This window comes from Pseudochaenichthys georgianus, chromosome 6, assembly GCF_902827115.2.
Source record: "Pseudochaenichthys georgianus chromosome 6, fPseGeo1.2, whole genome shotgun sequence".
In the NCBI taxonomy this organism is placed as follows: Eukaryota; Metazoa; Chordata; class Actinopteri; order Perciformes; family Channichthyidae; genus Pseudochaenichthys; species Pseudochaenichthys georgianus.
In genome coordinates, this window is record NC_047508.1 from 1987215 (window position 1) to 2010663 (window position 23449).

The 23449-nt window shown below is 46.7% G+C and overlaps 1 protein-coding gene across 1 annotated transcript in view; it reads right to left on the reverse strand.

The window, feature by feature from the left end:
- Positions 1–5744: 5744 nt before the first annotated feature.
- Positions 5745–23449, reverse strand: part of myt1b (myelin transcription factor 1b) — a 64417-nt gene continuing 46712 nt past the window's right edge. Inside the window, exons 19-23 of the mRNA XM_034085930.2 lie at positions 23139–23360; positions 22191–22282; positions 21937–22040; positions 12484–12627; positions 5745–10138 (exon numbers count right to left, since the gene is read on the reverse strand). Of these exons, the coding sequence (XP_033941821.2) occupies positions 9995–10138; positions 12484–12627; positions 21937–22040; positions 22191–22282; positions 23139–23360 (706 nt within the window). The 3' untranslated portion in view covers positions 5745–9994. The remainder of the gene's footprint in view (positions 10139–12483; positions 12628–21936; positions 22041–22190; positions 22283–23138; positions 23361–23449) is intronic.

The window sequence follows — 23449 nt, forward strand, 5'->3', positions numbered from 1 at the left end:
TTTCAAAATAAAAAAGGCGGGACTTCCGGTCAAATAAGGCGGGACTTCCGGTCGAAAAGGGGCGGGGCGACCTGTCACTTTTTCTGCATACTAATGAGATTGATATGGCATTTGTACTACTACTGACTGTGACGTTAACTTGTAAGCTCAATAATTAACTCCAGCTCAACCAACCATATTGTAATATCTAAGTAATCATCTTGAAATATGACATTAATAATTGTAATATACACACATCTTATTGTGAGGTTGATTTCACATACACTACTTCGACGTTAGCTAAATAGAAAATAGCATGGATAATTTACAAAGGCTTTAAAAACACAGCAGGAGCCCAAGACAATTATAAAACTTGTCATTATTTCAGTACAGTTCAATTGGTTTTATTTTCATAAACGGTTATCAACCGTTAGTGCCAAAGCAGTAGGCTATAATATATGAATGACTGCTGTATAGACTACAACCACTACTTGTTGAGCTAGCATAAACTCAACAAAGCTAGCGTTAGCTGGCTGACTGACGTTATTTCGCCGCTAAACTGCACAATATAAAACGGTGGTCTTCAAAGCGGATTTAATCCTCAATCACAGTAATAATATTCAAAGTAATACTGGGCAAGTAATGGGCACAACTTACCGTTGATTGACGCGCCATGTCAGCGGACTGGTAGCGACACGTACCGTTAGCGAACAGTTAGCCCCGCAGTCATCCGGTTCGACCTGACTGTGACTGTGACTGACCCAAGCCTCGTTGTTCTGATAGCTCCGCCCCTTCGCTCCAACCCCCCTCCCTCCCCCCACATCTACAGGTGAAAATTACTTTTGCGACACATTTATCGCAAGAAGTGCAGCAAAAGTCAAGACTGCAGATCCGTCGATTTATACTGCCACAGAGCAGATTCGTCAAGTTGTAATGACTGATTTGAGAGGTTGTAATAAATAAAGTCGCAGTTGTAATGGAAAATATATTTTAAAAATATGTATTTTTCTGCAAGTGAACATTTCATCTCTAAGTTCATTTTTTTCCTACAAGCTACAACACTTTTTTTTTTCTTCTGTGACTTCAAATTTGGTTCACAGTTACGTGGATATTTTTTACAAGTGTAAATTTGGTTCACAGTTACGTGGGTATTTTATACAAGTGTACATTTGGTTCACAGTTACGTGGATATTTTATACAAGTGTAAATGTAAGCACACAAACTCAGATTTTTTTTCTGCAAGTGCTCACATCAGGTTTTACACGCTCTCACATTTTGCACCATATCTACCTTCATAATATCTAACCGCCTTCTGAAAAAGCTTACGTCAGTACGCAAATGCGCTTTGTGACACAAGTGACGGTACGCATTTCAGATTACGCACATAACCTGCGTACCAGTTATGTGCACCCCTGTACTACAGCAAAAGTATTCTCCGTCGGGACTTCCTGCAACAACACCACGCTGTTATCTTGATTCTGATTGGCCAGAAGACATTATCAAAGATGTTCTATTGAGAAGACGATCACTACGTGACAAAAGTTTTCAAAACCGTTTCTGGTCTTCGGTATTTCCAGACAAGTGGCTACTGAAATCAATCTTACTAACGGCTGTCTGTGCAATTTACTCCGCGCGAGTTGACAGACTTTATTTTGCTTACTTTAACAGCATTTTTCATGGTGGGGCTAAGCCATTTCTTGGTATGGGTGTAGCCTACCCCAGCCATACCCTGGCGCTGCCACTGGTGGGATGTATGGGGCGGGCCATTCTGCATGCGTTATGCGTTAAATATTTTAACGCAATTAATTCAAAAAATTAATTACCGCCGTTAACAGCATTAATTTAATACCTTTAGTTACTTCACATATCTGGATGAATGATGTGAAATATAATCAAGTGTTAAATCAGACTTTAGTTCCACCTGGAGTCAATCCACAAGCTACCCTGCAGTCTACAAAGTCATTCCAACTAGCTGCACCTTTACCAGCTTTGAGAACACTTTCATGATCAATCATTATAAAACATATCATATATATTATTCTGAAATGGACCAATCTGCACAATGACTACTTTTACTGTCGCTACTTTCACTATATTTTGATGATAACACTTCTGTACTTTTACTTAAGTAACATTTAGAATGCAGGCCTTTACTTTACCCACACAATTATAATGTGTTAATCATTTACTCACCTTGAATTCGTGCAAAAAACTGAATATAGCTTGGATGCCTCCTTAGTGAACACATTTTAAGAAAAAAGGAGTAAAAGAATATTGAAGAATTAAATGGGGGTCGAGTTAAACACCAAAGCAATATTAAAACATCTGTTCAAAAAAGATCATGTCTGTTCAGTATAATCCATGTCCAGTAAATGCTCACTATCAACTTCCACTAAATGTGCACTAAAACACTTTGAAATAAACAATTGTCTGCTTGAACTCAAGTATATAGTGTTCTGTATTAAATATTGCAGTTTATGCATGTTTCATCATGTTCCGTTCTCTATATAGATGGATATCTATGTAATGTCTTGTCTTTTATCTGAACCCTGAGTCTGTAATAAAGTTTTCATTCATTCAATCTATATAAAAGTCAAAAATAGTTCATTTTTAACTAAATAAGAGTCTTTTGGACTATTTTACACAATACTACCGCTTCACCAGATTCACTTTTCATTTGTCATATATTTACTTTTATATATTATATATATACTGAAGAAGGAGGCCTTCAGGGATTTGTTATCCCGGGGGACTCCCGAGGCAGTTGCAAGGTACCGACAGGCCCGAAGGGCAGCAGCCTCATCCGTGGCCGAGGCAAAGCAGCGGGTGTGGACTTTCGGGCGGCACCAAAGTTGTTCTGGAAAACTGTCCGACACCTCAGGAGGGGGAAGCAGGGAACCATCCAAGCTGTGTACAGTAAGGATGGGACGTTGTTGACCTCAACTGATGGACTGTTAGGGCGTTGGAAGGAACACTTTGAGGAACTCCTGAACCCGACAACTCCGCCCTCTATGTTAGAGGCAGAGCTGGAGTATGACGGGGGATCAACACCAATCTCCCGGGGGGAGGTCACTGAGGTCGTCAAACAACTCCACAGTGGCAAAGCCCCGGGGGTGGATGAGATCCGCCCGGAAATGCTGAAGGCTCTGGGTGTTGAGGGACTGTCATGGTTGACACGTTTCATCAACGTTGCGTGGAAGTCGGAAACAGTACCAAAGGAGTGGCAGACCGGGGTGGTGGTTCCCCTTTTTAAAAAGGGGGATCAGAGGGTGTGTGCCAATTACAGAGGCATCACACTACTCAGCCTCCCCGGGAAAGTTTACTCTAAGGTACTCGAAAGGAGGGTCAGGCCGATTGTCGAACCTCAGACTGAGGAGGAACAATGCGGATTCCGTCCTGGTCGTGGAACGACGGATCAGATTTTTACTCTCGCAAGGATCCTGGAGGGGGCCTGGGAGTACGCTTATCCGGTCTACATGTGTTTTGTAGACTTGGAGAAGGCGTATGACCGGGTTCCCAGGGAGTTACTGTGGGAGGTGCTGCGGGAGTATGGGGTGAGGGGGTCTCTACTCAGGGCCATCCAATCTCTGTACTCCCAAAGCGAGAGCTGTGTCCGGGTCCTCGGCAGTAAGTCGGACCCATTTCCGGAGAGGGTTGGCCTCCGCCAGGGCTGCGCTTTGTCACCAATCCTGTTTGTAATATACATGGATCGGATTTCGAGGCGTAGTTGTGGGGGAGGGGGTCTGCAGTTCGGTGGACTAAGGATTGCACCACTGCTTTTTGCAGATGATGTGGTTCTAATGGCTTCATCGGTCTGCGACCTTCAGCACTCACTGGATCGGTTCGCAACCGAGTGTGAAGCGGCTGGGATGAGGATCAGCACCTCCAAATCTGAGGCCATGGTTCTCAGCAGGAAACCGATGGACTGTCCACTCCAAGTAGGGAATGAGTCCTTACCCCAAGTGAAGGAGTTCAAGTATCTCGGGGTCTTGTTCTCGAGTGAGGGAACAATGGAGCGTGAGATGGGCCGGAGAATCGGAGCAGCGGGAGCGGTACTGCAGTCGCTTTACCGCACCGTTGTGACGAAAAGGGAGCTGAGCCAGAAGGCAAAGCTCTCTGTCTACCGGGCCATTTCCGTTCCTACCCTCACCTATGGTCATGAAGGATGGGTCATGACCGAAAGAACGAGATCGCGGATACAAGCGGCCGAGATGGGTTTTCTCCGCAGGGTGGCTGGTGTCTCCCTTAGGGATAAGGTGAGAAGTTCGGTCATCAGGGAGGGACTCGGAGTTGAGCCGCTCCTCCTTCGCGTCGAAAGAAGCCAGTTGAGGTGGTTCGGGCACCTAGTTAGGATGCCACCTGGGCGCCTCCCTAGGGAGGTGTTCCAGGCACGTCCAGCTGGGAAGAGACCAAGGGGTAGACCTAGGACCAGGTGGAGGGATTATATCTCTTCGCTGGCCTGGGAGCGCCTTGGGACCCCCCAGTCAGAGCTGGTTGATGTCGCCAGGGAAAAGAAAGTTTGGGGCTCTCTGCTGGAACTGCTACCCCCGCGACCCGACCACGGATAAGCGGGAGAAGATGGATGGATGGATATATATACTGCATATTATTGTTTGTACATTTATTGTATACATTTTATGATCTTATAATTAACAACATTTTATATTTGCTCTTAATTCAAATGTAACTTAATGTGTATGCACCGTAGTACACCCAAGCAGATTTATTGTATGTGAAAATGATCCCCACAAAAGAAGTACAAGAACACACACACACACACACACACACACACACACACACACACACACACACACACACACACACACACACACACACACACACACACACACACACACACACACACACACACACACACACACACACACACACACACACACACACACACACACACACACACACACACACACACACACACACACACACACACACACACGCACACACACACAGATTGGACAGAGTCGTATTGTCTATGATTCTTTATTTTTGTTTTTCATAGAGAACATTTAAAATGGTTCATACCCCCACAATAACTGACATCACTTATCTGGTCTTTAACACTGACACAGGAACAAGGGAACATGTACACAGGTACATAAACACACAGTCACAAACATCCCATCTACAGTGTTTACTCCCCCAACAGAAACAACTTAAAACAGAAACATCATGAGACCCCGAGACACACAGCCAAGGCCTGTCCCACTTTACAAAACGGTGCAGTAGTAAAGGAACGACCACATCTACAAAAGTAACAAAAATGACCACGCAACCTATCAGGGTGGAAGTGCTTGTAATTTTGGAAGTTTTGTACTTTTTTAAAAGGATATTAATATCAATACCTAGAAAATCACCAGTAAAAATAGCTCATCTCTGTAAAAATGTGCTGGCAGGACACCCCTTGGCTGTGGAATTATTTTCTTTGTCACAAAGTTGTTGTTTTTTGTTGCTCTTTTTGTCTCCAATACAACAACAATAACACTGTTTCTTCTTAATACAAATATGTACAGAGACTTCCACATGTTTCAAAATAACGCCCTGCACACTGATGCATTATCTAGGGATGAAGATGATGAAGATGATGTTTTTCAGATTCCTTCACAGAAACTGTCCGTGCAGTTTGGTACCTGAATCCACACAATGATGAGATCACAGTTTCTTTAGCCTAACAGGAGTGTGTACTTTTGTATCTGTGGCACAACAGAATGCCCTCTACCTACACAGTAACCCCCCCCCCCAAACCCCGCCCCAAGATACCGACACACTGATACAAAATGAAATGTTGATTATAATTAAATGTATTATGAGATTTCACAAAACTGTATTAGGTTAGTTGTCAGCAATAATATTAAGTTTAAATTAAACATATTAGGTTCAACTTAATATTATTGCTTTCAACTAACCTAATACAGTGATGTGAAATCTGTTGAAATAAGACATTTAATTTAAGTCAACGGTTCAGTTTTTTCAGTGCAGTATTGTTAAGAGATCTAGATCCGGACCAGAACACTATTAGAACCAGGTTTGCCAAATGTAAACTACCATATGTTGAAATGAGTGGAGTGAGAAAGGCACACATGATAAGACCACACGGCTTGTAACTACAGCGGGGGGTGGGGGGTGTCTGGAGGGGGGGGCTTTTGGTTTTGCTCAGCTCGATGAAAAGTGCCTCGACTAATCATCCCTATCTTTGAGTCAATTTCTACGTCAAAGTGTGACCAGAACCTGGACCTAACATGGAATCAGGATGCGAAGGTGTGCCCCCCCCGCCCCACCTGCTACCCCCTTCCTAAAACACACAGCTGGGTTTTGGTCTGGGCTGGCCTCCCTGAAAGTTTCATCATGTTAAATTCATTTATATTCCGGCTGGAAGCTGGGGCCCTGACCAGCCTGTTTTTAATGTATTTGCTATTTAGAATCATCTGAATAAAGCTGCCCCCCCCATCACTCTGTACTCTCAGTACATCAGAAACATAGAGTACATGGGCGCAGGATTGGCTGGAGGCTGCGTTTGCTTTCTCCGCTGACATTTTTCTGAAAATGCGATGCTTTCATGGCCTCAGTGTTATTCATTTACATACCTCAGTAGACAATTTCATCAAGCAGTTTAAAAGGGGTCATGCCATATCAAATAAGTTACGAGAATATTCACAGTCTTTAACACTCTTGGGTAGTATTCTCGTGCATTTTCAAGAGAGGAAGAATATACTACTTTGTTAACCAAATGCATCAAAATGATCTTTCCTGAGGAAAGGTTACACGAGACACGAGGACGGGGAGGGCGGGTTTAAAAGTCATAAAAGCTTTCGACACAGCTTTTGAGTGTTGGACACATATTTATGCAACAAACGCCTCCTCCTAAAACAACGGGGAGATTGTGAAGCCTGGCTAATCAATTTCCCACTCCCACACACACTTCTCATTCCCCCCCCCCCTGACCTACGGCTCACTGCTTCGGCTGCTCTCCACGCTCACCTGAGAACCACTTCCTGCTTCCTGTCAGTCTCTTTTGGTTTTAGTTTGGAAAGGAAAGTAGCGCTTCCTTTATTTATACATTTCCCTGACAGCTGAATCAAAGACACGTCTCTATGTAACACAGCTTGTTGTCTTCTGCAACAAACAATGCCCCCCCCCCCCCCCCCCAGCGGAGGGGGATATTGCCTGTGATCTAGTAGGGTTCTTATAAGTCAAATTCTGGCATTTTCCTCAGCTATTCAGAAAGTGCGCACAGGAGTTTCATTCTAAATTGGAGAGCACATTTACAACTTGCCTCTGACATCAGAGTCACACACGGTATGGTACTGCAACAGATCACTCAAAGGCAGGTCACACTGACCCCCCCCTCCAACAGCAGAGACATGGGCTCGTAGCAAGCAGGCCTCACTAGTAAAAATACAAGGACTGCACAATGCTGCCAAACACTAAGTGCAGAACATTATTTAACTATACATGAACTCACATTACACTTAGGAACCAACCATGTCGTTTCAAATGACAGTAACTTCAGATTCAGTACAACACACAGTATGTTTCTGACATTTCTGGATCAAGGACAGACAAGTACAGGAAATGAGAAGAAAGAAACCTATGAACCCTTCCGACTGTATGATCAACAATGCCTTCAGCTTGAGTGAATGGTTTGTTTAAAGCCACAGTTGAGCAGGTCTTATGGTATTAAATCAGGTGTAACTGGCTCTTACTGAGAGCGGTCTCCTACACAGCTAGTGATCCTTTGTTCAGGTTATACAAGAGAAGAAGAAGTCAACAAGTACACTGGAAAAATATATGTATGTTTATATTCATATATATAGCATCTTTAAAATCTATTTATACAGAATGTATATATAGTGTACTAATGGCCATCTTGGCAGAGAAATAAAGGCATCTGAAACAATCACCGCTCTCTGATGCCATGGTCGCCCGGGACCAGACATTTGTTACATTGCAGAAATGCGAAGAATCAGGAAAGAAAGTGAGTTCTTTTTTTCGTGGCACTTTGTGCATCAAAAAATTAAAATCTAGAGTAAGGCTACAAGGGTGTGTATATTTATCTGATATAAGTTTGTCAAAGGAGGCCATCCTACAGTTTCCTCGATATGTTGCTGTGTGTGTGTGTGTGTGTGTGTGTGTGTGTGTGTGTGTGTGTGTGTGTGTGTGTGTGTGTGTGTGTGTGTGTGTGTGTGTGTGGGGGTGTGCGTGTGTGTGTGTGTGTGTGTGTGTGTGTGTGTGTGTGTGTGTGTGTGTGTGTGTGTGTGTGTGTGTGTGTGTGTGTGTGTGTGTGTGTGTGTGCTTGCGTGTGTGTGTGTTACACCCATACATCCAGCCTGAACCACTGCTGGATCACAGCTCTATATATGTACCATTGTGCTGATGAAAGTATAAATAAGACAGCGTTAAGAAGCATCCATGGTACATTACAGAGTTAGGGTGAGCCGGTGCTGGCCGCTACAAAGCGCTTGGGAGAGGTAACATTTTTCATTTTTGAAAATAACTTTTCCTGGTTTTCTTTTACCTGACAAAAGCAACACACAGAGAGCAGAGAGCAACAGAACACTTGTTAGTTTCTTTTCTGTCTTTACAATCAGCTGCTGGTATGTCTAGGTATAAGCCTAAGTAATCAAACAGTATTTATATTGATTTTCTTTATTTAAATATTAGCAGTGGAATCTTTAAGACTACTCAGACTCAACCGTTACATCACAGAAATAAATAACAAAATAAATATACAGCCATATCAGTCCATTTCTTTCATATTAAATAAATAATAAATACAATACTTTTTTTCTCAGCAGTGGGCTTCTGAATGTAGCAGTAACAGAAATAACATTTAACCAAACCAAAAAAATAAAAACAAGAACAACCCCAAAAGATTTTTGTAAAATTATCAAAAGGTTTTGTCAGTTATAAAACATCTGCACTTAAAAAGGTTTTTAAAAAGTACTCAAAACAAAATATGCCTCTTCAGTTCTCTATATAGTTTCTTAAAATATGAACTGAGACATCTGCAAATCGCATGATAATCAGTAAGGATGCTTTCGTGTGTGTGTGTTTTACAAAACAAAGTTAATAAATAGATTGCTTCAAATAAATAAACCTCAATAACATAAATGGCAATAAGTTACAATTTAAAAGTTCACAAGTTTAAATAATTAATATATATAACAATAATTAATGTACGAAAAAACTAGTCATTGAAATGAAGTGCAATTCCTATGTCCATAAATACTATTGATATGACTAACTGAATTTGAAATGTGTGCACACTATCATCATTTCAGTAAAGGAAATCTGCTGCTTGTAAAATCATGATATCAGCTGTCCCGTGGAAAAATAAACACCACTCACTGTTCCTGGAATAGTCACATGACCTTACTTGAAGATTATTTTCCCACTGCTAAACTGAGTCAACATTGCTCTGTTGACATCTTTTCCGCTGTAATACCGCAAAGCAAACACACATTCACACATAGTGCGTGCTTCGTATTGCCGGGGTGTGTGTGGTCATGAATTGGAGAGCTCGGGAGAACACACACACTCGCCACAGTGTGTGTGACAGGACAACACTGAGAGTCAAAACGTCCTCTTCACATTCAGGCAATCCCGTGTTCACGCTCCTCCGAGTTTCAGTCTGATATGAAGCTGCCAACAGTGAACCCCTCTCCAAAGACAGTTACGGACACAAAAGAGACAACAGGCAAACATACAGCATAATAAAATCCCCAGATGCAGTTTGTAGTGACATTATTCTTCTTCCCATCCATCCTGGCTGAAGGCTCCCAGCAGCAGCATGGTGTGGATTTGGTCCGCGTCACTTTTCTTCTAACAGTGCTCCCTGGGTTGATTTCTTTTTTCAAAGTTGCCGTTTTATTTAAATAACCTGAATTCCCTTTTTGTTTTTGAATCATATTTCAATATATTGTAGAGTATTTCAACATCTCTCCTCCACCTGGCCGTCGCTCCGTCTCCTCCGGCACACTCCTGCGCTCCAGGACAGGCCTCACACTTTGATGCCTTTCACAGCTTGGTTGATGCTCTCCAGCAGAGCTTTGTTCTCGGGGCTCTGGAAGCAGTCCTTGTTGGTGTACATGTCGGTCAGCGTGCTCACGTAGCTGTCGAAGTTCTGCTCAGTGATGGGCTCCTGCTGTGTGAGCAAAATAACAACCGGTCTCAGCTGAGAAGAGCAGGGGGAGGAGGATGGCCTGAAAACACTCAGCATCACCTCCAAAACACATAGGAACTATGAGGGGAACAGCGGTGCATTCTGGGGCAGCACAGCCATCTTTGAAGGACAGGAGGAACAGCTTCCACCAACATCTGTCAGCTGTTATGCATATGAAATGAATAAAGTATGTGCAAAACATATATGTCCTTAAAAAGAGAAGCATTTCCCAGAGACAGAGGAGCGTAATACTTGAATAAATGAATTGGGAGGAGAATGATCGATGACAAATAATTTGTACAACTTGCCACCGATCACTGTTACTGATGTTGGCGCCTCTCTGTTGTTTGAAGCTAGTTCCTAGTACACCTGTCGCCAATTTAAAAAAGTAAAATATTGGCAGATCGTTGTTTAAATTACAAATGTATGGGTACATGACCTTCAAATCTACAGGTCGAATGTCACCTATACAGTCATCTGGACAAGGACAAAGGTAAAGTAGCTAAAGTTATGCTAACTAAATGCTAACAAAATGGTGGCTTATCATGCTTGACTAAAGTATAGTAGTAGTAGTAGTAGTAGTAGTAGTAGTAGTAGTAGTAGTAGTAGTAGCAGTAGTAGTAGTAGTAGCAGTAGTAGTAGTAGTAGTAGTAGTAGTAGTAGTAGTAGTAGTAGTAGTAGTAGTAGTAGTAGTAGTAGCAGTAGTAGTAGTAGTAGTAGCAGTAGTAGTAGTAGTAGTAGTAGTAGTAGTAGTAGTAGTAGTAGTAGTAGTAGCAGTAGTAGTAGTAGTAGTAGTAGTAGTAGTAGTAGTAGTAGTAGTAGGCCTAGTAGTAGCAGTAGTAGTAGTTGTAGTAGTAGTAGTAGTAGTAGCAGTAGCAGTAGTAGTAGTAGCAGTAGCAGTAGTAGTAGTAGTAGGCCTAGTAGTAGTAGTAGTAGCAGTAGTAGTAGTAGTAGTAGTAGTAGGCCTAGTAGTAGCAGTAGTAGCAGTAGTAGTAGTAGTAGTAGTAGTAGTAGTAGTAGTAGTAGTAGTAGTAGTAGTAGTGGTAGTAGTAGTAGTAGTAGTAGTAGTAGGCCTATTAGTAGCAGTAGCAGTAGTAGTAGTAGTAGTAGTAGTAGTAGTAGCAGTAGTAGTAGTAGTAGTAGTAGGCCTAGTAGTAGCAGTAGTAGTAGTAGTAGTAGTAGTAGTAGTAGTAGTAGTAGTAGTAGTAGTAGTAGTAGTAGTAGTAGTAGTTGTTAAAGCATTTTTTAATGGGATCTGTTTGTGTCTCGTGATTCTCAGCTTTTCTGAGAATCTGTTATTTCAAAGATATGTTTTTCATTAAGTCGCCTATGCTCTTGCCTGTAACTTGAGGAGGGCACAGGTCAAGAGGCGCTCTCCTTTCCTGTGGGGGAAGTGTGAACTATACACGTTGGCATTAACAGGCCGTTCTTTTGTTTTCAACATGTCTGGTACTAATTAGGGAAAGCGCGCGGTTAGCAGCTTCCCCCTTTTCATGTATAGAGGTGCTGCTGCCATTTTGTGCTCAGTGTTGACTGGGTCTCTTCATAATGAAAGTTGTGTAAGATATCTTGTAAACGCTCCCGGCCGTGTGGACTCTCAATAAACTTCGGTGGATGATTAAGCAGTATCCAGCTTCCATTTTTTTCATCACATTGCTGATCAGAAGTTTTCTTCACAGTAGTAGTAGTAGTGGTAGTAGTAGTAGTAGTAGTAGTAGTAGTAGTAGTAGTAGTAGTAGTAGTAGTAGTAGTAGTAGTAGTAGTAGTAGTAGTAGTAGCAGTAGTAGTAGTAGTAGTAGTAGCAGTAGTAGTAGTAGTAGTAGCAGTAGTAGTAGTAGTAGTAGTAGCAGTAGTAGTAGTAGTAGTAGTAGTAGTAGTAGTAGCAGTAGTAGTAGTAGTAGTAGTAGTAGTAGTAGTAGTAGTAGTAGTAGTAGTAGTAGTAGTAGTAGTAGTAGTAGTAGTAGTAGAAGTAGTAATAGAAGTAGTAGTACTAAAGTAATTATGTGTCTTATGGTATTAAATCAGGTGACACTCAGCACATTTGGCGTCTCTTCCTGATGTCAGCTGAGTTTCCCTTGCGAAGTTTCCATGTTGCAAATGAATGAAACGTAATCACATGGTCCTTTTTTTCCGTTTTGCCTTTTGGTCATGAATTAACTTTCACAGCTACACAACAGTGCCTATCAACCATGTTAAAAAAGTTTAAATTGCAATTGGTTGCGCTCGCCATTATCCTTCAAAGATGGCCGACTTGCTGTTAATGACGTCAGATTCCCATTCCCTAAAATAAAGGTGTGTGTGAACCTGTGGTGTGTGTGGACACTCACCATGTGTGGCAGACGGATGTTGGCCAGGCTGCGGATGAGAGCGCAGCTCAGCCCGGACAGCTCCATGAACAGAGCCTCGTTCTGCTCCTCGATCACCTTGTTCTCGTGCTCAATGCTCTTCAGGTTCATCTCCATGGAGGAGATCTGCAGCACAGCAACAGGATTACACAATGCTAATAATTCAGATATAAGGGTGTAATCTTTTTTTAACAACAACATCCAGCACCTGTTGAGCAAAGAGGACCCAGCACCGCCTGCTTGTGTAAATATAATGTAAAGTTTTATTATACTGTTGGTTTGTCAGGATTATTATGTCATGTCACGTTTCTATGTCTAGGTATGGGTGTTTTTCCGTTCTCCTCGTCATGTTTTCCTCCCTGTATATTGTCTGGTCTCTTTTCCCTGTGTTTTCATGTCTGTCGTTAGTTTCCCTGGTGTGTCTAAGTTCCTGAGTGTTTTCACCTGTCACTCCTTGTGTGTCTCCTGTGCTCATCAGTGTCAGCCCCGCCCCTGATTGTTCCCATCTGTGTCTAGTTACCCTGTGTTTACATTCCCCTGTCTCCCAGTGTTCAGTGTCAGTTCGTCTTGTCTATTGTCATGGTAAGGTCTATGCTCCTGGTACTCATGAAAAGTTTTTGATTCCTCACTGCGTGAGCGCATTCATTTTTTGTTCTCTGTTTTTTGTCATCTCGACTAGAGTTTTGGTGGTTACCTTTTTTGTTCATTTTTGCCAGTCATGGAAAAATAAAGTATCTTACAATACTTTACCTCTGTCTCCCTGTCTGCAATTAGGTCCAACATCCTAAGTGCCTGAGATCTTAACAGAACGAACTGACCAGAATATGGACCCAGCGGATATGGAAGATTTTGAGTTAGATCTGTTCGATCTAGACTTTTCCCTTCAATGTTCTCATGCCGAGTGGAAAGGAACTTCTTCTAGAAAGGACAAAGAGGCTATTCTCGAGAGGGCACGAATGGAGGTGGCCGAAATGCCTTGGTTGAGGAGTTCGTTGCCGGAGTGGTTACAGCTTTTCACAAGTTGTCCTGAGGACTGGTCCGACGCATCTAACCCTTTCCTCGGATCCGACTACGGTCCTGTTGGATGTCCACGGAGTCTCCAAAGAGCCTCTAGGAGACGCAGGGCCAGGATTCCAGCCCGTGCTCCAACAGCCATGATCCCGGTGTGGGATTCCCAGTCTGCTAGCCCCAGGCATGCTAGCTCCCTGTCTCCCAATTCCCAACCTTGCACCATATGCCTCGGTGGGATCCATCTGAAGTCAACCCATGCTTCTGCCAGGGTCCAGGCTTCCGCTCCGCCCCCAACAGCCATGGTTCCGGCTCCAGTGCCGGACCCAGCAGCCATGGTTCCGTGCTCCAGTACCATCCCACATAGCCATGGTACTGTGCTCCAGTACCATCCCACACAGCCATGGATCCGTGTTCCGGTTCCTTGCCCAGCAGCAATGGTTCCGACTCCTGAACCGGTCCTCACAGCCATGGTTCCGGCTCCAGAACCGGCCCATGCAGCCATGGTCCCTGCTACAGAACCGGCCCACACAGCCATGGTCCCAGCCCCAGTCATGGCCCCAGCAGCCATGGCTCCGGCCCCAGCAGCCATGGTTCGGGCTTCAGTACTGGCCCCAGTAGCCATGGTCCCAACTCCAGTTTCGGCTCCAGGACTGGCTCTCCGGCCGATGCCAGCTCCCCGTGTCCTGTCGGCGTACCGGCCGACTCCAGCACCTCGTCTCCTGTTGGCTGTCCAGCCGACGCCAGCCCCCCGAGTCCTGTCGGCGTACCGGCCAAGGCCAGCTCCCCGAGGCCTGTTGGCGTACCGGGCCGACTCCAGCACCTCGTCTCCTGCTGGCTCTCCAGCCGACGCCAGCTCCCCGTGTCCTGTCGGCGTACCGACTGACACAAGTTCCTTCTCAAGACCCATGTCAAGTCCCCTCTCGACTTCCCTCTAAAGTCCCCTCTCAAGTCTCCTCTCCAGTTCCTACCCGAGTCCCCTCTCAAGTTCCTACCCGAGTCCCCTCTCAAGTTCCTACCCGAGTCCCCTCTCGAGTCCCCTCTCGAGGCCCCTCTCAAGTTCCCTCTCGAGTCTCCTCTCGAGTTCCCTCTCGAGTCTCCTCTCGAGTTTCCTCTCGAGTTCCCTCTCCAGTCACCTCTCGAGCCCCCTCTCGAGTCTCCTCTCGAGTTTCCTCTCGAGTTCCCTCTCCAGTCACCTCTCGAGCCCCCGATCAAGTTCCCTCTCAAGATTCCTCTCAAGTCACCTCTCAAGTCAACTCTCAAGTTTCCTCTCGAGTTCCCTCTCAAGTCCCTACTCACGTGTCGTTGGAGGTTCCGCTGGGGGTCCTGCCAACTCTATGTCCTGTGCCGTTGGAGGCCCCGCCGACTACTCTTCTGCCGGGGGTCCTGCCAACCCTGTGTCCTGTGCCGTTGGAGGCCCCGCCGACTACTCTCCTGCCGGGGGTCCTGCCAACCCTGTGTCCTGTCCCGTTGGAGGCCCCGCCGACTACTCTCCTGCCGGGGGTCCTGCCAACCCTGTGTCCTGTGCCGTTGGAGGTCCCGCCGACTACTCTCCTGCCGGGGGTCCTGCCAACCCTGTGTCCTGTCCCGTTGGAGGCCCCGCCGACTACTCTTCTGCCGGGAGTCCTGCCAACCCTGTGTCCTGTGCCGTTGGAGGTCCCGCCGACTACTCTTCTGCCGGGGGTCCTGCCAACCCTATGTCCCGTGCCGTTGGGGGTCCCACCGACTACTCTTCTGCCGGGGGTCCTGCCGGCCCTGTGTCCTGTGCCGTTGGGGGTCCCACCGACTACTCTTCTGCCGGGGGCCCTGCCAGCCCCGTGTCCTGTTTCATTGGAGGCCTCAACATCACCTGTTTCGCTGGGGGTCCTGCCAACTCCTTGTCCTCTTCCGTGGGGGATCTTGCCGACACCTGTCCCACCGGCTCCGGTTCCTGTCCGGTCAACACCGGCTCCTGCCCGGTCCCCCTTTTTGAACTCTGCCTTGCCCCCGGGCCGTCCGCCCGAGACCCACTCCTCGAACTCTGCCTTGCCCCCGGGCCGTCCGCCCGAGTTCACCTTTTTGAACTCTGCGTTGCCCCCGGGCCGTCCGCCCGAGACCCCATCCGTGGTCTGTGCCTTGCCCCCGGGCCGTCCACCCGAGACCCCTTCCTGGTCCTCTGCCGTGCCCTGGGCTGTCAGTCAAGGCCCGTCCTCCGGACCCCCTCCACCCACCCTGCTGGACTTTTTGGATTTGTTTTTGTTTTGTTTAGGGACGTCTAGTATCCGTCCCTTGAGGAGGGGGTTCTGTCAGGATTATTATGTCATGTCACGTTTCTATGTCTAGGTATTGGTGTTTTTCCGTTCTCCTCGTCATGTTTTCCTCCCTGTATATTGTCTGGTCTCTTTTCCCTGTGTTTTCATGTCTGTCGTTAGTTTCCCTGGTGTGTCTAAGTTCCTGAGTGTTTTCACCTGTCACTCCTTGTGTGTCTCCTGTGCTCATCAGTGTCAGCCCCGCCCCTGATTGTTCCCATCTGTGTCTAGTTACCCTGTGTTTACATTCCCCTGTCTCCCAGTGTTCAGTGTCAGTTCGTCTTGTCTATTGTCATGGTAAGGTCTATGCTCCTGGTACTCATGAAAAGTTTTTGATTCCTCACTGCGTGAGCGCATTCATTTTTTGTTCTCTGTTTTTTGTCATCTCGACTAGAGTTTTGGTGGTTACCTTTTTTGTTCATTTTTGCCAGTCATGGAAAAATAAAGTATCTTACAATACTTTACCTCTGTCTCCCTGTCTGCAATTGGGTCCAACATCCTAAGTGCCTGAGATCTTAACAGAACGAACTGACCAGAATATGGACCCAGCGGATATGGAAGATTTTGAGTTAGATCTGTTCGATCTAGACTTTTCCCTTCAATGTTCTCATGCCGAGTGGAAAGGAACTTCTTCTAGAAAGGACAAAGAGGCTATTCTCGAGAGGGCACGAATGGAGGTGGCCGAAATGCCTTGGTTGAGGAGTTCGTTGCCGGAGTGGTTACAGCTTTTCACAAGTTGTCCTGAGGACTGGTCCGACGCATCTAACCCTTTCCTCGGATCCGACTACGGTCCTGTTGGATGTCCACGGAGTCTCCAAAGAGCCTCTAGGAGACGCAGGGCCAGGATTCCAGCCCGTGCTCCAACAGCCATGATCCCGGTGTGGGATTCCCAGTCTGCTAGCCCCAGGCATGCTAGCTCCTTGTCTCCCAATTCCCAACCTTGCACCATATGCCTCGGTGGGATCCATCTGAAGTCAACCCATGCTTCTGCCAGGGTCCAGGCTTCCGCTCCGCCCCCAACAGCCATGGTTCCGGCTCCAGTGCCGGACCCAGCAGCCATGGTTCCGTGCTCCAGTACCATCCCACATAGCCATGGTACTGTGCTCCAGTACCATCCCACACAGCCATGGATCCGTGTTCCGGTTCCTTGCCCAGCAGCAATGGTTCCGACTCCTGAACCGGTCCTCACAGCCATGGTTCCGGCTCCAGAACCGGCCCATGCAGCCATGGTCCCTGCTACAGAACCGGCCCACACAGCCATGGTCCCAGCCCCAGTCATGGCCCCAGCAGCCATGGCTCCGGCCCCAGCAGCCATGGTTCGGGCTTCAGTACTGGCCCCAGTAGCCATGGTCCCAACTCCAGTTTCGGCTCCAGGACTGGCTCTCCGGCCGATGCCAGCTCCCCGTGTCCTGTCGGCGTACCGGCCGACTCCAGCACCTCGTCTCCTGTTGGCTGTCCAGCCGACGCCAGCCCCCCGAGTCCTGTCGGCGTACCGGCCAAGGCCAGCTCCCCGAGGCCTGTTGGCGTACCGGGCCGACTCCAGCACCTCGTCTCCTGCTGGCTCTCCAGCCGACGCCAGCTCCCCGTGTCCTGTCGGCGTACCGACTGACACAAGTTCCTTCTCAAGACCCATGTCAAGTCCCCTCTCGACTTCCCTCTAAAGTCCCCTCTCAAGTCTCCTCTCCAGTTCCTAACCGAGTCCCCTCTCAAGTTCCTACCCGAGTCCCCTCTCAAGTTCCTACCCGAGTCCCCTCTCAAGTTCCTACCCGAGTCCCCTCTCGAGTCCCCTCTCGAGGCCCCTCTCGAGTTCCCTCTCGAGTCTCCTCTCGAGTTTCCTCTCGAGTTCCCTCTCCAGTCACCTCTCGAGCCCCCGATCAAGTTCCCTCTCAAGATTCCTCTCAAGTCACCTCTCAAGTCAACTCTCAAGTTTCCTCTCGAGTTCCCTCTCAAGTCCCTACTCACGTGTCGTTGGAGGTTCCGCTGGTGGTCCTGCCAACTCTATGTCCTGTGCCGTTGGAGGCCCCGCCGACTACTCTTCTGCCGGGGGTCCTGCCAACCCTGTGTCCTGTGCCGTTGGAGGCCCCGCCGACTACTCTCCTGTCGGGGGTCCTGCCAACCCTGTGTCCTGTGCCGTTGGAGGCCCCGCCGACTACTCTCCTGCCGGGGGTCCTGCCAACCCTGTGTCCTGTCCCGTTGGAGGCCCCGCCGACTACTCTCCTGCCGGGGGTCCTGCCAACCCTGTGTCCTGTGCCGTTGGAGGTCCCGCCGACTACTCTCCTGCCGGGGGTCCTGCCAACCCTGTGTCCTGTCCCGTTGGAGGCCCCGCCGACTACTCTTCTGCCGGGAGTCCTGCCAACCCTGTGTCCTGTGCCGTTGGAGGTCCCGCCGACTACTCTTCTGCCGGGGGTCCTGCCAACCCTATGTCCCGTGCCGTTGGGGGTCCCACCGACTACTCTTCTGCCGGGGGTCCTGCCGGCCCTGTGTCCTGTGCCGTTGGGGGTCCCACCGACTACTCTTCTGCCGGGGGCCCTGCCAGCCCCGTGTCCTGTTTCATTGGAGGCCTCAACATCACCTGTTTCGCTGGGGGTCCTGCCAACTCCTTGTCCTCTTCCGTGGGGGATCTTGCCGACACCTGTCCCACCGGCTCCGGTTCCTGTCCGGTCAACACCGGCTCCTGCCCGGTCCCCCTTTTTGAACTCTGCCTTGCCCCCGGGCCGTCCGCCCGAGACCCACTCCTCGAACTCTGCCTTGCCCCCGGGCCGTCCGCCCGAGTTCACCTTTTTGAACTCTGCGTTGCCCCCGGGCCGTCCGCCCGAGACCCCATCCGTGGTCTGTGCCTTGCCCCCGGGCCGTCCACCCGAGACCCCTTCCTGGTCCTCTGCCGTGCCCTGGGCTGTCAGTCAAGGCCCGTCCTCGGAACCCCTCCACCCACCCTGCTGGACTTTTTGGATTTGTTTTTGTTTTGTTTAGGGACGTCTAGTATCCGTCCCTTGAGGAGGGGGTTCTGTCAGGATTATTATGTCATGTCACGTTTCTATGTCTAGGTATTGGTGTTTTTCCGTTCTCCTCGTCATGTTTTCCTCCCTGTATATTGTCTGGTCTCTTTTCCCTGTGTTTTCATGTCTGTCGTTAGTTTCCCTGGTGTGTCTAAGTTCCTGAGTGTTTTCACCTGTCACTCCTTGTGTGTCTCCTGTGCTCATCAGTGTCAGCCCCGCCCTGATTGTTCCCACCTGTGTCTAGTTACCCTGTGTTTACATTCCCCTGTCTCCCAGTGTTCAGTGTCAGTTCGTCTTGTCTATTGTCATGGTAAGGTCTATGCTCCTGGTACTCATGAAAAGTTTTTGATTCCTCACTGCGTGAGCGCATTCATTTTTTGTTCTCTGTTTTTTGTCATCTCGACTAGAGTTTTGGTGGTTACCTTTTTTGTTCATTTTTGCCAGTCATGGAAAAATAAAGTATCTTACAATACTTTACCTCTGTCTCCCTGTCTGCAATTGGGTCCAACATCCTAATTGCCTGAGATCTTAACATGGTTGGAATATTGCCTTTTTAAAGTATAGAATCCGTTCAAACATACTGTTTTAAATTAGCCAATAGAGATAGAGATCAATGCTTTTTGTAAATGGCAGCCATACAAATATTTGTCAGTTGTTGATTACCTCGAGATTATGAAATCAAGCAAGTGTGTGTTTTATTACTTAATATTGGTAAGAAAAAGGTTGTTTATTTTTCATTTCATTTCAAACCTTTATTTATACAGATAAATCCCATTGAGATCATTGATCTCTTTTTCAAGGGAGACCTGTTCAAGTAGTTCCACATGAAACATAAAAGCATCAACAGAACAACAAAAGGACATCATCCAGCATCATTTACATAACTATCCACATAAGCAGGTACCAATAGCTTCCGATTGAGTAGCATCCAACCGAGCTTTAAAAACATTTAGTGGCACCAGATTGTTCAGTTTCCATTTAATTTGCAGACTGTTCCAAGACAGAGGAGCTGCGCATCTAACAGCTGCTTCCCTAAGACAGTCCTAGCAGTTGGCACATTTAATAAAACCACTGCATTCGATCTCAGGCAGTAGCCACTTACAATTCTCCGTGAGATCAGGGAGCAGATATAAGATGGAAGTTTCCCTAGCATGGCTTTGTATATAAAAATGTACCAGTGACTGAGCCTCCGTACAGTTAGTGAAAGCAAACCAGCCCTTGCATACAGGGTGCAGTGATGGGTTAATGCTTTACAGTTTGTCACACATCTCAGTGCACTGTGATACGCAGCATCTAACTTGACCAGGCAATTGGCAGGTGCATTCATATAGACCAGATCCCCAGAGTCCAGCACAGGTCAAAGGTCACAGAGCCTTTTCCTGGCCTCAAGCGAGAAACAGGACTTGTTTCTGAAAAAGAACCCTAGCCTAACCCTCAGTTTTTTTAGCAGGTTATTGACATGAAGTTTAAAAGAGAGACAATCATCAAGCCAGATACCAAGGTATTTGTAACAGGTAACCACTTCAAGTTTTGTTCCTTGCGTAGTTACAATATCTAAAACAGGCTCTGGTGTCTTTTTAGCTTTAGAAAAGAGCATTACCTTGGTTTTATCAACATTTAAAAGAAGCTTTAATTCAGAGAGCTGAGTCTGAATAATGTTAAAAACAGCCTGTAATTTAACAACAGCCTCCTTAATGGAGGGACCTGCACAATACATCACAGTATCATCCGCATAAAAATGTAAAGTAGCTTCATCCACATTATCACCTACACTGTTAATATATATGGAGAATAAAAGTGGACCTAAAACAGAACCTTGTGGTACACCATTAGAAATGTTTAACCACTCAGAAGTCAGCCCATCAAAATGAACACATTGGGACCTTTCACATGCGGCTTTCACACCAGCGCTTTTCAGTTTCTAGCTCCGAGCGGGAGCTTTTCTGGTTCAGCTCCGGTTTCCCTTTTCAGCTCCCGCTCTGTGCACACCGCCCACTGGCGCCCCAGAGCTGCCCTTGCTGCGTCATGACGTCACCGTTTACATCGCTGATTTGCCCCCCAACGGCAGCTCACAACAACAACAACAACTGCGTCGGGTCGATGATCGTGTTGCTTTTAATCACACGAAGCCAGAATAAATTGAATAACGACTTCTCCAACCTTATACTTTTCTCCAGAGTGCCGTGGTTCATTGTTTATTAATGTGTTTCTGCAGCATTTACCGACCGCTGCAGTGCTGCTCTTCCACGGAGTGTATTCTCCCGTTAGCTCCCGGTTAGCTCACACTGCAGCGGCCGCTCTAAAGTATTCACTGTCCGACTCACACAAGCAGCTGATGCATATCCCCAGTTCCCTAAGTGAATGTGTGTCAGTCTGAATTGACACTGTTTGGTATCACAACGTTGTTATGAAAGTTTCTCTGGTATAAAACGGGTGATGTTGGCATAGCAACCGAAGCTAAACTGACTACTTGCATCCGATAGCTGCAATAATACAAAACAACACAATGATCGATAACAGTGAACGGATGGTCAAAGTAAGGCACAAATAAACAGAATCACACGAAGCCTGGTTAGTGTTGCCTGACTTTATAAAGTGTGTTTATAGGCACTACTGCTTGTAGGCAGGCATAACAGTCGACCCATGTTCAGGGGAGGTGGGTTTAGTTTCCTGCACGCCTCGACGTAAGAGAGACGTAAGCGACGTCACCTCTTAGCTCCAAAGCTCTTGCCTCTGGACCGACAATTTTTGGGAGCTGGAAATGAAGCGGATTCCGGAGCTAAGAGCCGGCGCAGCTCCAGTGTGAACTGGAAAACCCGGCGCTTTTCAGGCTCTAGCTCCGAGCCGGAGCTGAAAAGGCGCTGGTGTGAAAGGGGCAAGAGAGGTAGTTCACAAACCACCCCACTGCATGGCTGGATATGCCAATACTGAGTAGCCTCTGCTAATCCTTTTCAAAGTCTTCCTAATCGGGAATAAAACAAATGTTTTAAGTTTCTTATTGTTTAAGTCTTCACATGTTTAAGTGACTGAATTGGTTACCTAAAGGCTCTCATAAGACTCACGTCAGCACTTCAGTCCTGTAAGAATTAATCACGCGTTCATCATTTATAGGTCAAAGAAGCAAAACAAAAATAGACACACACCTGAGTCTGCAGGTTCTCCATGTCTGCCTCCATTTCATTGTTGGATTCATTCAGGTCATTAATCTCTTTGTTGAGCTGCTTGATGTCCTCATCGTTGTCCAGAACTAAAGAAGGAGACAGAAACATTAGAAACTCTGCACCAAACTTCTTACATTAACACTTGTGCTGTGTAGTTAGCTCTAGAAACAACACACATGGATAGACACAGGTCTCCATATACTTTGATATTGATTGATTTTCAGTTTTAATCTTACCATCACTGGCTCTGAACTTGGTGCTCAGGTAGTCCTCTGAGGAGAACTTGGCCTTCTTCTTAGCGAACAAAGCTCTGGGGCACCCTGAGAGGCTGCAGAAAAAAAGACACATGTTGGTAAATTAAATGTCACGAAAAACTTGCTGGCTATGTTACCAATTCTGGATTTAAAGTAAGATTTATATGTCCCAACCCATCATTTAATTTCAACTGGCAATATGTCAAATTGAGGAATCAAAAATCAGCACATTGCTTCCTTGTGACTTAAAGTAATAGTTGCGGAAATATTATTTTACGCTCTAAATTGTGAGATTGCCAGCAAGTATTCAGCTTAGTTTAGCATGATCACTGCAGTGGCTTTCTGGAGTCTTCAGACGATGACCCTATTTCTAACGTTATATTAATACTTTCCTGATGAGTATATTTTCTGTGGTTGTAGTAAAAAAGTTAAAGCAGGGTATGCGTTAGGGGTGGCTTCCTTACCTTGGCCACAGCGTTGTTCTCAAAGATACTTGGAGTTGAATGTACATTGCAAGCCAAGCTTGCTAGCACTATTGTTAGCGTCTCCACCCTCCCTTCCAAATACGGTCACCTCTTGTCCCAAAAAAACAACATGGGGGTGGCCAAAATACCAAGCTTCAGACTTCAAAACCGATGGCGGCAAACCCATGGGGTCTTATATAACACAGCATATTGTTGCATTTTTTCTGGCAAAAACAAGAAACATTTTAATACCTTTAAAGTTGCTGGAATACTATTTAATACTATTCAATATTTTTTCAGCAGCTAGTTTTTCAACAAGGAAGTTCCTCATACTTTTTGACACATTACTATATTTGAATGAGGGGTGGTCCCTGTCAAATCAAGTCAAAAGGACCAGAAGACCCAACAACAGGCCTTGAACCGGTCCTTAGTTTTAGTAACAGACATCACAGTGCATGCATCTTACCTGCGGTGTGTGAGGAAGGTCCCGTTGGCGTGTCCGGAGCCGTCGCACCCTGGGGTGGGACAACTGGGCCCCTCTGTCTTGAAGGCCTTCCAGTTGAAGGGCGTGCCATTTAGCATGCCCTCCTTCTGCCTGCGGGCGGCCAGCGGACACCCGTAGGCGCTGCGGTGCGTGGCGTACTTCCCGCTGATGTGACCCAGACTGTCGCAGCCCGGCACCGGACACCTGCAGCGAGGAGAGGAGGGAAACAACCAGAGAGGTGTACCAAGAGGAAGAAGAAGAAGACGAGTTGAAGCCAGGCAGCAGGGAAAGGA